Genomic DNA, 18333 nt, shown 5'->3' with positions numbered 1-18333 from the left:
CAGGTACAACAAAGAATAAACAAGAGTAACGTAAGTTCAGCATAAAGTAAGAATAAATCAGGCACACTTTAATATTTATTCATAAGGGTGGAACTGGAATAATGAACAACTGTTAACTACAGTAAGCGGTTAATTAAATTTTATGCATTCGTGAAGTTTTATCTTGGCAATTTTGATTAACATAAAAAGCATGTTATTCTCTATTTTGCCATTTTCAGAACAACTCTGGTTTTACTTTAATATTTTCTTCTTAACTCTTGTGTCGTTTTCATGCTTTTCCTTCGTTATTGTACCGCATATAATAATTAGAAAAGTTGAGTTTGTGTATGATTACTTGTTTTCAAATACATATTGAGTTTCACTGGAGATTCGACAATCTTGACAACGGATCATCGCAGATCCTGGTTAAATTTTGTTAGAGAGCACGTCAATTTGATAGAAGAGGATTGGGAACGAGTTCTGTTTATAGATGAATGTAGATTTTGCCTGAACACGGCAACGGGCGGTATTTCTTTAACAGTACGTGTCATAGCGAATATGGGAACCTTAATGCTGAGTGTCACATTTTGGACATTCTAGAAGAACATATCGTGCCATATGCCCCGTTTATTTCAAATTTTTTACTAATGCAGAATAATACGCGACCACATACAGCCCATGCGTAGTCCAGATTTTAACCAAATAGACATTCTTGGTACATTCTTGGAGACGTTTAAGGGACCATACTAACCATTGGAATAACTCCTAATTTTGGGAAAATTTGGACCAAAATGAAATTCCAACCCAGATTTTGAGTATAAACAGAAGTCATCTGTAGTAGAGCTGGTAATACCCATATTAAGTTCAAATTTTTGTTTATTATAAACAAAATTTTATTAATTTTGAATTTTTTTAGAAAAACAATATTTTTTAAGATTGTTTAAGACAATTATAAGTAAAAACCTATTTTGAAATAAATATTCAAAGTATTTATATGTTTATTTTTCCCATTTTCAGAAAATATTAATAATAATCAATTATTATTGATGTGGTGCGTTAATTTCTTGGAACAGTGTATTTTATTGTCATAATATACACGACAATATTCAGAGCAACTAATAAATTAATTTAAATAGATATTTTAAATTGTCTTTATTCGAAGCTGCTCAAAGGAGGAGGACTTTTTACGACCTCATTGTATAAATATTGAAATTGTGAAGAAATAGTGGCTATATTTGGTACCCTGAATACAGAACAAAATACGTTATTATCCCATCCTCTAATTTTAGATTACCTCTTTTAGGGTTGACATTTTAGTAAATGTCTACCCAAATAAGTAAACACTCTGTATAATTTTCAAAATGATAGGATGCTACTCTGTTTTTATATTACATATAATTTCAGCGACATTTTAACTTTTAATTAAATTCTTAGTTTATGTACTTTTTAATTACACATAGAAACAGAATTGGATTGTAAATGAATAAATTCTTTTATACAGTGATTTTAGTTTCTTTAAAAAATAAATTTAAAATGAGTCATGAATGCATACATAGGTTTCATGCATGAGGGTAAACAAAACGTTGAAAAGAAATAGGATGAAAGCTCGATGCGATTACAAACAAACAAGGACTTTGATTCTCCATTTGAACGTGCGTCTGTTATTAATTAACTTTTAAAGCAAACAAAGCATGCTTACGGATGGATTTGCCGCAAAAGCTAAATAACTGGGGTACATTTTTAATTCCACCTTTGATACGTTTTCGTGCTAATAGCTTAGAGGTGTCAAACGACCTAAATCAGAAAATATCACATATTTGACCGGAATAATCAAATGAGCATCAGCATAAGCATTTTATTAAATGATGAAATGGTCAGTTTGAAATTTACGTTATCTATTACAAATTTTCTCTCGTCAAATAAATAAAATGTCAGACAATTGATTTTCATTTCATAATAGAAGTGATTCAAGTTCGAGAGAAAATTGCAGGGTTTTCATCCCACGCTCATTTTCTCTCGATTTTTTACCTTTGATGGTTTCTCTGGCACCCCGTCGGATGATAATCGGTTGTCCGTCCTCCCTCCGCCAGGCAATACGGGGCGTAGGATGACCTGTCGCCCTGCACCATAGGGTGGCATTCTCTCCCTCTGATACCGACAGGTCGCCACTTGTGTCGTCGTTAATGATGTCTGGAGGAACTGGAACAAAATTGTGAAATTACCAACTTTGATCTTTTACTTCAGATAATCGGTCGAGTAAAATTCCCTTTGTTTTTCCTCTGACATGATAAAAAGTCACAATTCTACAACGGTTAGTAGCAGCATGAATTGTTCCTAGGTTATTACAAAGAAATTACGGGGTACATTTTAATTTATTCTTTTCAGAACGGCGTAATCTAATCAATATAAATTAACTGTCATTATACCATACATTCATTATTAATAAACAATTTATTGATTAATTTCGACACATTCTTGTACATTTCTTTTACGTTTAGTAAATCATCACGTTTTTAAACACTTCATTATTAAAACTTCATGTACATCATTTGCTAGTTTATGTAAAAAGCATTGTCAACTGAAATTCTCAGGAGCAATATCGAATAAAACTTTTCGTACGCCTCGAACTAATTCGCACAAACTGAAATTTCTCAATTGTCGTGCAACAACAGAAACACTCGTCTGTTCATATAAAGCAGCTCATTTTTCGCAGCCACCGCGACTGAATGCGAAACAAATTGTCATTGCTGATACACTATTTCCACATTACCAGCTGACAGATTGAATAATGTTTACCTACTTGTGAATCTCGCTCGATTCACCAATGAATGTAATTTTTATGTTCGGTCGTACATCAAGGGAGGGCAAAGTAGGTCGGACTGCCACGCCAACAATTATAAATTTCATCATTGTTTATTCCTGGTGAACCAACGCTGCGTCAGATTTTATATGTAATAGATCGGAACAAACTGATAGGCTTACTTAATAATTTAAGACTTGCAAGTTTTAAAACACACAACAGACTTTAATATGAACAATATAAATTTGTACAGAAGATTATAAAATTGAATTTGTGTTATTCACTTATTGATAATTTTGCAATTTTACAATTTAGTTAAAGAGAAATAAATTTCGTCATTAAGGAATTGCAATAGCATACAGGGCGTGTGTTATAAGAGGATACAATTTATTATTTTAATGTACTTTTGTTATTGGCCTGAGGATGAAAACTTTCCGAAAGTGATTTGTTACGTTTTTGATGGGTTAATATACCTTTTAAATCAAATTTCCGAAAGGTAAACTGAAAAAGTATCTAATTTTGTCTGTTTTTTTTTGTGAAAGCTACATTAAAAGTTTATACATGAAATTAATTGGCTGAAAAAAAAATCTTTTTGTTCTTACTCGAGTAATATTATTTAAAGGGCTTTTAAAAATTTTTAATCTCTTAATATTATTGTTTTATGACAACTATAACATTGTTATTGGTTAACAATTGATTTAACAATTAATTATTTAAGTAGTACATACAATGTTTTTTGACACTAAGAAAAACTTTCAATAAATCTAACCAATTTATGATTACAGATATACGGGATGAGGATTTTGAAACTTGGAAATCTAATAAGCGTTCTACAAAAAAAAAATCATAATAAAAATTTAATAACTCAGATCAACACGTTAGTGTTAAAATTAGTACCCCTCCCCCTCCTTGTTTCCTTGACTAGGGGTAATTTTAAAAAATAATTATTTTTACCTCTAAAAATGTTTAAAACATTTTTTTCTGGTTAGAAAACTACCCATTGTAATAAATATTATATTTTATACAGTTGCGTTTATTTTTTTATAAATTCATAAAATGTTTTATAAATCAGTTTTGATTTATTAGAAACCAACGTTTCACTTGTCATTTTATTTGTTACAAAAGTATTACTATTTAGTTGAACATAGAAAATATGTAATTAAAAAATCTTCAACGCAGTATGATTTTAAATGTAAATTCCCCATAATAGACAGCGCCAAATATAGATTTTTCATGAATATTTATGGTCATATGCATATGCAACAACTTTGATTAAATGTTTTTCGTATTCCATATAAATATTTGTAGAAGGGTTGTAAACATTTGCTTTGTCGGTAATGAAATTACAAATTCTTTTGAATATAACATATACAATTATTTATAAGTTGTCTTGGAAAAGCTACCCACCAACTGTTACAAATTAAAAACATTCAGACATTTAATTCTTGAAATAATATGCTCATAAATTCCTGACATAAAATATTGAGCAATGCAATTACTTATTCAGACATTTTAAGACTTTGTATAGGGGTTTTTAAATTATGCCCTTGTAATTTATTTTTTGTCTCATTTAGTGAAATTTACTCAGTAAAGATAAGGCAATCAAAGTGCCACGTGCACAATTTATTTCGGACTAAAAGGATTAATTTTTAATTATGATATTTTTGGTGTGTAGTTTCCGAGGGTTCCATTTTTAGTATGGCCAACGATTTGAATTGAAATGTCTTTATTTAAAGTTTATGAGATAGTATATTAAGTTTTGTTCTTTTTAATATGTTCATCATGTGTTGTTATATAATTATTATTAATTGCTAATTAATGATATGTCATCAAATGTATGCCCACTTTCATTTGAGCAAACAATCAGATCTAATGTGCTTTGGAAAGCAACATGGCTTGACCAATTCACATGCGTATACACATGTTATATTTGATAAATGAACAGTCAATTTCAGTAACACTTTAATAATTGAACTGATGACAATTTACACGAGGGAAACAGTACTTAATCATTATTTGCTATGTGTGAAATATCCAATTACGTCCCGCTGAAAAATTAAATTGTTAAATTGGATTCATTTACAGATTTCGTTCTTTCTTTTTAACGCATGGATTGACTCATTATTTACTCACATACATGAAATTAAATAAGAATATGTTACAGTATATCAACTACATTCGAATGTGTAAGAGATTCGAATTTAGAGATGTACCAGATAGACATGCATAGAATATGAGACATTTAATTTGTTCACACATAAAGTTTGTTGGAAATTAACTGTTAATTTAATTTCAATCAAATGACAAGGTATTTTGTCACGGGCACTACAAACACATACATGGTTAATTATAACATTCCCTGATTGTAATTAAATCCAAATATAGTAGTAGATAGAAGCTATGCATCTACATAATACAGAAACTTGGTAATATTGCAACGTAATATAAGACGAGAACAGTTTACACCATAATACCGTATTGTTCAAATATTAAAAATTTTACCAAAGCAAACGTCATAAAATAAGGGCGTATGAACACTTGCAACAGTTGTTACGTAAACTTTCTGTATTTATGTAACACCGAATCCCTTAAAATACATTCTAATTTATATGCTAAATAAATTAAACATGCAATAAGAACAAAATTTCCTAGGAAAGTTACGATTTTACACCTGTATAACAGCTGGCCCCTTTGCAATATTACTTATGTAACCTAGAGAATAAGACGTAGAATTATATTGCCAACGTTAAAGTTGCCTTCTGTTTATTACACTTTTACAGCATTCTAAATTGTACGATAGCCATTTTGTCTGTCTATTTTGTATTATCCCATCTTGGCGTTAGGATGGGAGGAGATTGCCAATAAAATTGACATAAAAAGTAATTATAAATTTAATCCATCAGCAAAACATTATTTGAAACAAGGATAATTCATTATTACTTTTTAACTAGTTCATTTAGTATGAAAATTTGTTTTTTCTTTATTATTAAAATAATAAGATGTGCCTGACAAAGCGTAAAATTTTAAGCATGGGTGTAAATTTTTATCACAAATGCAAATTTACCGCTATTAATATTGTACTGCAGTCAATGAAACAGAATCGTATTTTTCCATTAAAAACTAGCACGACAGAGTTTTTAAATTTATTGTTTCTATGCATACCTATGTATTCAAAATATAAATGAGTTTTATGAAATGCGCCTCATAATCAAATACAGGTAGGGAAAATTTAAAAGGCAGGATTGACAAAAAAAAAAAATTCTCGGTTCGTCTTTAAAATGGAATAAATTTCATGCAATTTATCTTTACGACGTGCATTAAATCATCCCAAATAAACAGACCTGTCTTTGACACATAATCGTATCCGTGTTTTTAGTTGTAAAATTGAGAATTTGACGATAAAAAATGGTTTTAAAACTTCGCACCAGCCCGGAATAATTCATGGCCCATTCGAATTGGTCATCGTAAATAAAAATAATTTTGGGTTCAAATTGAATTTTGTGTCTGGCTTATTTTAATTTAAACAAAATGTAATGCAGTTTCTGTGACACTGTGCGAATCTCTGCTAATAACTCAACCGTTAATAAATAAATACAAACCATCAATATTTAGAACATATATTACAATTTTTCAAATAGAATTTAGTGAGTTAATTTATACAATAACCTTTATGATTAGAAGTAATATATAAATATCTACAAAAAGTCTTTAATAATTAAAATAAAAACAAAACTCCTTTAGTTAATCTCGCTAGTATTACATCCCCAAAAGTACGATGTTCATTTCATTTGGTATTCATTTTGAATGTACACAGGGATATGAATTAATAAAGATAACAACTTTTTATTATTATAAAGGAAGTATTATGTTATACTCCGTTATCCTGAATGGAACACCAAAGGATATTATGCAACTGTATATAAAGCTCATCTTATATTTAACTCCCGGGTGCTATTTTTATTTCACGAGCATGCAGAATTTTAAATATGGCGGAAATCCTATATTAATTTTGCTGGGTACGTACCGTAAGATACTCTACGCGAAATGGTTTTTTTCGGGATAAAAAATATAAATAGAAAATATAAATTGTAGTCATATAATTTAAAATTTATCTGTAACAGATAATCTTCACTAGTTTAAAGGGGTGATTTGTAATTTTTGTATTTTTCTAGATTGCAAATTAATTTATGATATTTTGTAATTAATTTTTCTGCAAATAATGTAAATTATATTTACACAACAAATATATGGTCCTGTTTATCTAATAAATTAATGACGTGTTGTAATATTAATTTGTGTTGGAAAACAAGTGATATAGCGTTGTTGATTTAACCAACAGTTATACGTTAATCCAGGTTTGCCGTGCGACTGAAATAATCATAAGTGTTAGGATTTATATTCGTCGTTTCGATATACAGCCAACATTTGTGCTTGACAGGAACTCGGCGGTAAAATAAATTTTACACAATTAGTGAACGATTTATAATTGGTTTAAGAACTACTAATAACTTACTCATAATTTTCCGTTTCGCTGATGGGATTGTAACAATTCACATTGTACTGTAATTAATTTCATTTGAAGGTACATGTAGTCGAAGTGAACACAAAATTAATTTACAAAATCGTTTGCGGTAGATAAACAGCAACAGACGCATTGTAGTATTTCATCAGACTACAATTATAATTTCTATTACAGTGAAAACAAGTTGAGCGTTAACAAATGCACATATGCAATAGGATGAACTTCATATGTGCATAAATGTCTTATGTCTGGGGATATAACTATGTACTTCGGTAGTTTTATTCATATTTTAGTTTTATGAGACGTGTTCAATGGAGAATATTAACTGCTCTAAAATTATTCAAGATTTATTGCTTTCTGTCCCCTTTCAGATTCCTATTTACTAATTTATAAACCCGTTTCATTCGAGAGAAATTTAATTCACGCTTTATGGAACCGTTCAAAATTCTAATAAAATTAATTTTATACTGTACCATAATTTTTTTAATAAACCCCAATAACTGAACAATTTATAAAACATGATTGTGGTAAATATAATGAAACAGCACACTGATCTTTACGATCTACAAAGATATTAAATTCAGTTTGAAATATTCGGGCGTCTGGATTTCTTCCGCACAGGATATTAAATTTCTTTCTACGTTCACATTAGTTTAAAAAATTCAAATCTGCACTAGATTTATGCATATTTTATGTGGGGTTTGGTATGGATGTTACAAAATACAAATACCATGTATAAATGAAATAATAATAACAGATACTAGTTTAAATTATTTATTATTTGGAATATTTGTAGTTGTTAAAAACTCTATCATTTGGATAATCGATTTTTAGTTGAATAACGACTAAATATCAGTTAATTATGACCATAATACAAAATATTTCTTTTACTGAGTTGCTAAACTTTTTTTAAAGAATTCAATATTTAATTATCGCATTTACCAAATTTGAAAATAGTCGAAATTAAAGTTTATTTAAAAAGAGTAAAAATAATATCTCAAACGATATTCTTTAAATAAACGTTTGAAACAATTTCAGTGTGCTTGGCAGTTTATTATCTTCAGTATGCATATGTATCAAGAATGAAAGGACTGGAACTTTTATTACTAAAATAAAATCGTAGTTTAAAGTTAAAAGATCCGGCGAAGATTTATTTGAGGACTTGAAGTTAAAGAACGAGGCAATAATTTTAAACTTCGGGTTATAAGTACTTTTATATTTTATTTGAAATGAAATACATTACATTGTTGCATCATATTGTTTTTTATGTATTAATCTTGATAAATTTGAAGCTCATAACAACAGTACATTAATGGGAAAAATGCCAAATTATCGCCTACAAAAGTATATTTAGATATAATATGTATAATCCTGAAAAAGTAATCTGCTCATTTTTTCTAGATTTTCTAGCAGTAAATTACAACAGCTCTAAAATTTGTATTTCCTAAGTGCAACAAAAAGTTAAAACCCGTTTCATTTTATGGACGTAATAGGAATCTCAAATAATATTATTCATCGCATTATAATAAAAAAAACTAAAACAAAAACTGGGAAGCAAGAACTCTGTTCAGTGTTGCACACTTAATCCGAGATGATTTAGGGACGAATAGTAATTCTTTATCCCCTTGGTTTATGGACATGTATAACTGTATGGAAATGAACGAGAAATCTTGAAATAAATTTCACTTTCCTACCTTTTCTGGATGAAATATGTCCATATATGGGCAGTTGAGCATTTATATATTGGCCCACATTTTTATATCTTACGCCGGCTGAAATTCAATCCTTACCCTGCTCCTCTGGCTGGAGCATCAACATAAATCGTTCTTTCTGCTTAAATCATAAGACATTGACCAAAACTTTTTTTACTCCTTACCTTTTCAGCGCTTATGTTAAACGATTCTTTACAATTTATAAATGACGATATGTTCTCTGTATTTATAAAAAACCACTGAGTGAAGTTATACCTTAATAAAGTAAAAGCTCCTTATTCGCGCTTCCTACACTCGCGTTTTCACTATTCGCAGATTAAAAAAATGTGACCCAATTTCTGTATTCGCGATTAAAGATTTCTTTATTCGCGGACCTTAATCTGAACATTGGCACAATATCCTTTGTAAACGCGCCGTCAATTGGACTAATAAAAATGTAAAATATTAGAAGTAATTTATTTTATCCACTGTTAGAACCAACAGGTACTGTTTAAATTTTAGTTTAGTATGTTTATTCTGTAATGTAATCTTTAAAATACTATAAAAAATATGATTTTGATGTTTAATAATTGTTTAAACATCGTGAATGCGCAAACAAATTGTATAATTACAACTAAATCCAAAAGACATTTAATTTTATGTTTTCAAATATCTTATCCTAATTCATTTGAATGTTTTAATTAAGTTTTTTGATTCGGATCCACCATTTTTACAACTTTTGTTAAAATGGCGAATGCGCAACCAATCCAATAATTAATTACTATTATACACATTCTAAGAATATTCAAAGTAATTTATTTTATCCACTGTTAGATCCATTTTTAACAGGTACTATTTAAATTTTTTTACATAATCAGTAAAGTAACCTTTAAAATACTAAAAAAAATATGATTTTGATGTTTAATAAATGTTTAAATATGGTGAATGCGCAAACAAATTGTATAATTACAACTATATCCAAAAGACAATTAATTTTATGTTTTCAAATATCTTATCCTAATTCATTTGAATATTTTAATTAAGTTTTTTATTTCGCATCCACCATTTTTACAACTTTTGTTAAAAATGGCGAATGCGCGACCAATCTAATACAGTAAAAGCTCCTTATTCGCGCTTCCTACACTCGCGTTTTCCCTATTTGCGGATTAAAAAAAATGCCACCCAATTTCTGTATTCGCGACTAAAGATTTCTTTATTCGCGGATCTAAATCTGAACAAATGGACAAATAAAAAAGTAAAATAGACCTTATTACAACTATGCCAGAAGTATGTTTTTAAATAATACCGCTATATTTTTTCGACCTTTGACATAATTTAATTTAAACAAACAGTTTCTTCCTTTGGTAAGAGCCGCATTGTGTGTGCATTTATAGTTTCATCTTTCCATTCGTTACAAAAATTGTGATTGAGTAATTGATCAATAAAAAAATCCGAAGATAAGAAATAAGGTCGTCTTCAACTTCACTCTCAGCTAAAATTGTTCATAATCCAGCAATAGAAAAAATGAGAATTGATCCGTGTATGTATATTTTTAAGAGGCAAATGCTTCTGCTGAATGTCAGTCTGAATTGAAAGAGCTTTTAAAAATTGCCAAGTAAGAACAAATTACAAAATTCTTTAAGCCATTGCCTAACCCTGAAGATAATAATTAATCAATATGGTTAAAAACCTCAATTAAATTAATTTTTTTATATAGTTGTTCTTTATTTTGTCACCTAGGAACATATCCCCTATAATCCCATATAAATTACCATTCCATATTCACGGTTTCTGTATTCGGGGCATATTTACGGAACATATACCTCGCGAATAAAGAGCTTTTACTGTATGTAATAGACAAGTGAAACTTTAAAATTAAAGAATTAAAGCATTCGAAAAGTACACAAGCCTGCATACATGAATGCGGAGATAAACATAAATCTAGAAAGTTAGCAAACAAGCTCGATATGCTCTCAGATCTGCTTAGAGAGTTAAGCTTATTTTTAGACAAGCTCGTAGTGTGTATACATTTATCCTCGGTAAAAGGTTGATGTCAGGAAAGTGTGGCTGAAGGAAGGTATTTCTGATAGTGCACACTCGTTATAGTGATCGGATTGCCGCACTAAGCTCACTAACATCGGCTACAGATGCCGAGATTATAAAGCTACATAACTGGGAACATGGTAATGCACTCAGTAGCAAACGCTCTTGAGACCCCGCCGGCACCTGCTGAACTTTTCGCAGGCCCAACTGTTTTAGCTCTCATTTTAGTTTACGGTTTTTTAAATTCATCGATAGTGATCAAGCACTTTATGTTGATAGATGATGTGTACGACAATTAAGCTGCTTTTCCAGATCTTATGCACGAAGAGCTTAGAGAAGAATCCCTTCCGATTGGGATTATCTTCTGTCTGATGCTGTTGCCTTGAAAGGGTAATTCTTGAATATTTCAGATTATTAATAATATTATTTATAATCAAAAAACTTTTCGTAATAACTATTTTTTATTCAAGCTAATTGAAATTCACATAAATACTAATAATATATTTATATATTCGAAAGAATTTTTGCGAAATACTAGTGACAAAAAAGCGACCGCCTTGATGACATGCCGCCGCATTCCCTCAACTTTTTAATTTAACCATTAACAACAGATGAGCGAAGGCGAGAGCTCGCGACAATGGGAGGCATAATTGCCTTCCACGGCGGTTAATTAAATTGCAATAACTAAACGATTGTTGAAGTGTTTATGAATGGTTAGAGTTTAAAGCGGCATCGCAGGAGATTAACACGTTTTATATGAGCGCAATTTGTCGGTGGACGGTGAAATATACGAGTGGTGGTATCCGGGTAAAAACCCCGGAGCAATTGTCGACGCACATAATGGTCGTAAGTAGGCTGATGTGGGATTTTGCTAAGGTGGAGGGCACTTAAACGGGGGGACCGCCGATACCAAGGAGTAATTAGGCACGTGTCGAGCAGACCACACCAGTCCGCACGGACCGACATCAACACCGGATAATGCAAATTAACCCATCGCTCTTCTTTATCTCGGAAAACTGTCCCGCCACTACATTCCGGATAATCACCGTGACATATGCGGCTTTTAATCTGCGGACTTTTTATGTAGTAAAATATTAAAACTTTTATCAGACGAAGGCAGCGGGAATTTTTCACGATTAAGTATTATTTTGAAACCTCCTATGCACTATTAGAGATTAAAAGCCTCTAAAGCATGAAACACAGTAATGGCACTAATGCCTAAGTAAAATTAAATTATTAAAAAAGCTTTAGTATTTGTAGGTATTTGTAAGTGTATGTATATAATTGTAATTTTGCCAATATTATAATATTTTGAAACTTACTATTAGAAATCCATACATACCTATTTTTATATCTGCAAGGTCTTCATGGACATGATTAATTACCAAGGCAACACGTTATTTATATCAGGGACAACAATTTTCAATTCTTTATTCAATAATTTGTAAAAATGATACGTGCTTTTATTAATATATAATTTCCAACAAGTAAAATAAATTATCCATAATATTCACAAATACCAATTATCGAAAATTACTGTAGTCAAATATTCATAACCAATACATCTTGTTGTAGACAATTGTGATTGGTTCCGTTTGATCATTAGCATCGTATTCGGAATCGACTGCCAAAGTTCTTGTAGGTAATTATGTACAAGAACAGCATAATTCCTGATACTTAATGGATTCTTGACAAGTGATAATAATAAAACAGACAACCAATTAATGTTAGATTGGATTAATTATTGAATCAATTGTCTGAGGGAATTTATGTATTCGAAATGTACATTATAATAAAGAGCTTATAGTAATTCCTCGACACAATAGGTTCGTATCAGAATCAACATCATTCAAGAGCAGTGAGAAAACTTTTCGACTGGCATAAATTATTCTCAATTCGGTGGGATCCTTAATTGTTTTTAATTAAAGATCTCCACAAATGTCTGACTTTGTTAATCGAGTCAGAACAATTTAATATATAGAATATGTTCTAAAATGTAATGGCATTCTTCAAGTTACTGTACAGTTGATGTCAAATTTTCTTTGAACCACCAGAAAATTATCCTGTTAATGTTCCACGAACGTTTCAACTTTCGTGAACGCCGAATGAACGCAATGTAATTTATGTAGTAGGGTACCGCCAAATGGGTTCAATTCATTTTTTTAATTATTGAAAATATCGAAACACGTTAATTTTAGATTACGAAATTACATTTTGCAAAAAATACCTACATTGAACCAACTTGAATTGATGATGGCAGGTTCAAGTTTATTAATGGAATTAATAAAGTTATCTACTGAATTTAGTATCTCTTAAATATGAGTATATAATAAATTCTATAACAAAGCATATAAGTAACTTTAATACTGTATAAAGTTACATCATGAACATAATTAAACTGATGAAGTTGAATTAACTTGCGCCTGTGTTTGACTCTAAAAGAATCAAATTAGTTGTGGGAACTAAGGCGTTAAATCACTATATGCTATTCTGAGCTCTTTTTCATATTTTATTCCACATGTATAATCATTTCGTCAGTCATATTTCTAGTATCTCATCCCTATAATTTTTTAATTGAATTTAATTGTATCGATTTTTTTTAAATAGGTATCACTTAATCTCTAGTTCCATTTGAAAAAAAATATACCCTTACTATATTTTTTAAGGATCATTTCTAAGGGGGTTCATTGAAAGGGTAGAATTTTTGGCAAATTTGTAAAATTAAGTTCATGAATAAACTTAAATAATGACTTTTCTATTTGCTTGCACCACCACACCATACATTTATAAAGGGAAGGAACTTTTCGATAAATTCTTTTTACGTAAAAAGCTGCTTCATCTTCAACTTCGTAAGTAAAAGCGTCATCTTCTAATTTATTTCAAAAGAAAATGGGTGACAAATAATACCATTAAAAGACTCATTTAGAAAATTATATTATGAAATAGCAACAATATGTCTGACGAAGAATTCAAACCATTTTGTATATCTAATATTAGATTAAAATTAAACATAGAAACATAGATATTTTTAATTTATTTAAAGGTAATTTTTTAAAAATATCAAGAATCTATTGGTACCGTGCATGATAACGTGCTAATAATTTTAAAATATGTAAAGTAAGTCAGAATACGGAGGTGCAGGATAATTAAATGTCTCCATTCTAATGAATTTATGACTTTTATTCAAGTAAACTGTGAAATATGTTAGTTAGTTAATTTAATTCTTTAGTGTCAACAATAGGCACAAATTCAATTTCGACTGTTTTATTATGTTCACTAAGTATGTGAATACTGGTTTATTAATATTTATTTTTAAGAATACCAAATTCAGAAGAGAACTTATTTCATTCTTTAAAAATGATCTAATAAATTGTTAGTATTTTATCTATTTTAAGCCTATACGCGATTTTTTTATTTTTAGTGTAATTTTTGCAATAAATTTTAAAACAATAACATTTTTAAAAAAGTATCATCCCATTAATAAATTTGTGCTTAAACCATCATTCGAGGGTGGTTCAATGTAGGGATTATTTTTTTTGGTGCAGGATATTATTTCAAAATATCAAATTAACGTGTTTCTCGATTTTTTCAAACTTAAAAAAAATGAATTTATTACATTGGGCGGTTCAATACTGAATAAATTATGTTACGTTAATTTGGGGTTTTCATATTAATTTTTGCATTAAATTTGAAAATATGAGGGCTTATTAATATGCAACATTTTGTGAAATTTGTTTGGAATATTCAGAAGGCAACTGATGTTAATATTTGGAACATATTTAATAACAATCATGATTGTTTATGATTATTTATAAGCAAGCTCAATATTTAAAATAGCGATTTTATTGCATTTCGCTCTTCCACTCCGTATAAGTAAGCTTTTACTTTGATGAAGGATTTTTGTCTAAAATAGTATTCAATAAAATTTATTATGTATACAGTTTCTAGTTTCTTACACTCGACTTCACGATAGCATCATATTTTCCTCGAGGTATTACTGACATAAACAGCTTTTCGTTGAAGATATGAGATAAGCTTGAAACGTTTGCTTCTAAGAAAAACAAAATAGTTACGTTCATAATCTGGCTATACGGCCAATGTACTATTGAACTCGGCGAATATATCGTAGACAAATTATTTATTTTTTAATTGTCAGCGAGGCAAAATATTTTAAATATGCATACAAAAAAAAGAATGAAACCTTTGTTATTTTAAACAATAAATAATAATCCCCGGAGGCAAACAAATAAATAAAATCACTCGGTTGAGCATCGCATACAGCTTTATTTTAATCAGTAACCGAACTGTGACATAGCATGTAATAAAGCAAAAAAAGCCACTGTAGCCGAGTATACAAATAAATTTACGACCGCTATCAGTGAATTTAAATCATTAGTATTGTTTTTACAAATCTTTCTGAACCATTACTCGTACCATTGTAATCCACTCTGATGGAGTACGACGGAAAAACGGCGCGCCGATAATCATAAAATGATCATTCGTCACTAAATCATATCGGATTAGGTTCGGCAGAGTTGCCGCCGCCGCCGCCGCCGCCGTCGATTCTTTTTGTTTTATTTCAGATTGTACAATATAATGCCGTTTCAAACATGCACAACCGACCGTTTAAATGGTCCGTGTTGCAAATTAAGAGTACGTACGCTTCAATTTTATTACGGTTTTTGTTTCGCAAAATTCGCCCGGCCTTATTTTTATTTGCGGCACTGGCGTCGCGCTTAATAAAACCGGCTAAATTGTTTTTGCGGCAATATAAATTACGCAAGTAAAAGAAAAGTTCGCGGCCTGCGCATTGTTATTAATTTTTCCTTTTTTTTTTTAAATTCATTAACGGCCACCATTGCAATCCTTTGTCGATGCTATTTGCCCGTTTTAAGCGTTCGAGCCTGTTTCCATCTGTAGTTTGCTCAGCGAATACTGAAATAAATTACGGCTTTTATATTGGATCATTTGATGCGGGACTAGTTTGTTTTATGTCCGCACTATAATCAGGTTGCCAGATCGTGCCGGCACGATTGCACAAATAAGGGACGTAAAACTAAATAAGTGTCTTTATGAATACGAATTAATCTATTGAGCAAATAAAATATTTTAATTCTTTTTAGTATTCCGAAAATAAATTTCCCGTTGAGCTTGAGTCCCGAATTAATTAAAATACTCAGCTCTCACGAATTTGCTGTTTTTACACATTCTGCATTTGTTAAAGTAAAAACGTAAAAAAAGTGAATTCGTTATTATTGGAGCTTATATACATTTCAAATAATTTTAATTATTTAATTTAAAATTATTATTTATTATATATATGCATAGGGTGATACATTAAAGTTTATAGAGACATCAACGTAAAATTTGTTATATGCTTTTCTAAATTAATTTTCAAATGGAACTGCATTTTTAATTTTACTTAAAATTGTTGGTTTATTACATTTCAAATCGTTTCCCTTACTTCATTTCTTTTTGTCGTATTTAATTTCTACACATGGAGTGAGTAACTAAATCGGCTATAGTGTAATGTAGAAAATTTGGTTATATATGTTAAGAAAAAAGAGTATCCTATTAAGAGCTATTAACAGTATTAAACAGTATTACACCGAGGATTTGGAAATTACGTTCAGATTTTAATCTCTTTTAATGCCAATAAATATGTTATTTCAAATGGAATCAAAATAAAATTTGTTATAATATACTACATATTACTAAAAATGTTAAAAACTGTATATTGTTACAAGCACTCTTTAAATGGTTTTACATTTCATACTTTACGATAATAAATGTATATAACATATGTATAATATAATATATTTAACAAATATGAAACAACACACAAATTTGAAAATACAATAAGTATTAGTTTTATAGATAGATGAATTGGAAGAATCAATATTATTATATTATAATAAATTATTGATAATGGAATTTCGATTGAAACTCCAAAAACTATCAAATTTATATGAATTGTGGTCATTAATTGAAGAGACGTAAAATTTAATTTGAAACGACAATTGCCAATATCTCATTGAAACTATGCCTCGCCGTTTGCAAATGAACATAACACATTCATTTATTATTTTTATTTTTTAAATTTCGTTTAAGTAGAAATTCAGTAGTAAGAACAAATATTGTGATTGCATTTAGGGAGGTGCGTTTCCTAATTAAGATTAAAAGACAATGTCACTTCTGATTGAATAGCAAATGAGTAAGTACTGAAACTAATTTAACATTATTAAACAGGTAAGACCACGCTGTTGTTTCAACCAAAATTTCCAACTAGTTCCCTATAAATCTCTAATGAATTACCCTGTGTTTACACAAAATTTGAATATTGTAAATTAAATAAAATATTAGATATTTCAATTTTCAGGTTACTAAAAGGTTCTCACGAAATTTTTAATTTTCGTTTAACCCTTCGGGCGCAATAAATGTTTATGTTAAAATTATTGAATTTCATTAAACAAAATTCACGCCTCAATTAACTTACGAGTATATTAAACAAATATTATGGTACAAAAATATTCATAATTATGAAACGATTTTACAAAAAACTTAATTTAAATATACATCTGTATTCTAATTAGAATATATAATTACTTTTTATGAACAATCAATATTTTAGTGAACATATCTCTAAACTGGGTTAAATGATTTATAATATTTCTGAAGAATATATTAATTTAAAAAATATTAAAGCAAAGCTCTTAATTTACTTATGTAAATACTTAAATCAGTTTCAACTGAATAAACATTCAATTTAACTTTTAAATATTAAAAGTATACCTTTTTTGGTTGGCAAAGAAAAATATCTACTTTAAAGGTAAATTAAATAGCTGATAATTTTCAGTAAGCATCAGATCGGCTTGTTAAACATACAAAATAATGAATAGACTCCGAATCTGAACTGCACTACATGAGTAGATAAACCTTAATCATTAACTTGAAATTTGGTACGACTGCACATTTACTGTATACTATATATACTTTCAATGAAAATTTTAATAACCGTTAGGAATATAATACTGGACCAGTTCCTGATAACTTCTGTGGTAATAAACGGAATTGATATCTAGATGAGACATAAAACGTTTCCACACTAAAATCAAACGATCGCTTCAGTTGAAGTACCAGACACATAAACTAGAACTGGAAAAATTTCAGTAATTTCTTCGGTCTTAACTATTATAAAGTGGAGTTAAGCTCTTTGCATACTATTCCTGATATTTGTTGTTAAAACCTGAATTAGTAGTTTATGAAACTACTTAATAGTTTTTAGTGGCTAATTTCGT

At 29.5% G+C, this 18333-nt stretch overlaps 2 protein-coding genes across 3 annotated transcripts in view; both read right to left on the bottom strand.

The window, feature by feature from the left end:
- Positions 1-18333, bottom strand: part of LOC109605622 (protein YIPF5) — a 459086-nt gene that overhangs the window by 34816 nt on the left and 405937 nt on the right. The window lies entirely within an intron of this gene.
- Positions 1-18333, bottom strand: part of LOC109605762 (lachesin-like) — a 166748-nt gene that overhangs the window by 20374 nt on the left and 128041 nt on the right. Inside the window, exon 4 of the mRNA XM_049964656.1 lies at positions 2008-2178. Within this exon, the coding sequence (XP_049820613.1) occupies positions 2008-2178 (171 nt within the window). The remainder of the gene's footprint in view (positions 1-2007; positions 2179-18333) is intronic.

The sequence above is a fragment of the Aethina tumida genome, chromosome 3 (genome assembly GCF_024364675.1).
Source record: "Aethina tumida isolate Nest 87 chromosome 3, icAetTumi1.1, whole genome shotgun sequence".
Taxonomy (NCBI): domain Eukaryota; kingdom Metazoa; phylum Arthropoda; class Insecta; order Coleoptera; family Nitidulidae; genus Aethina; species Aethina tumida.
Note: the sequence above shows the minus strand (reverse complement) of the source record. Positions and strands in the feature narration are given on the sequence as shown.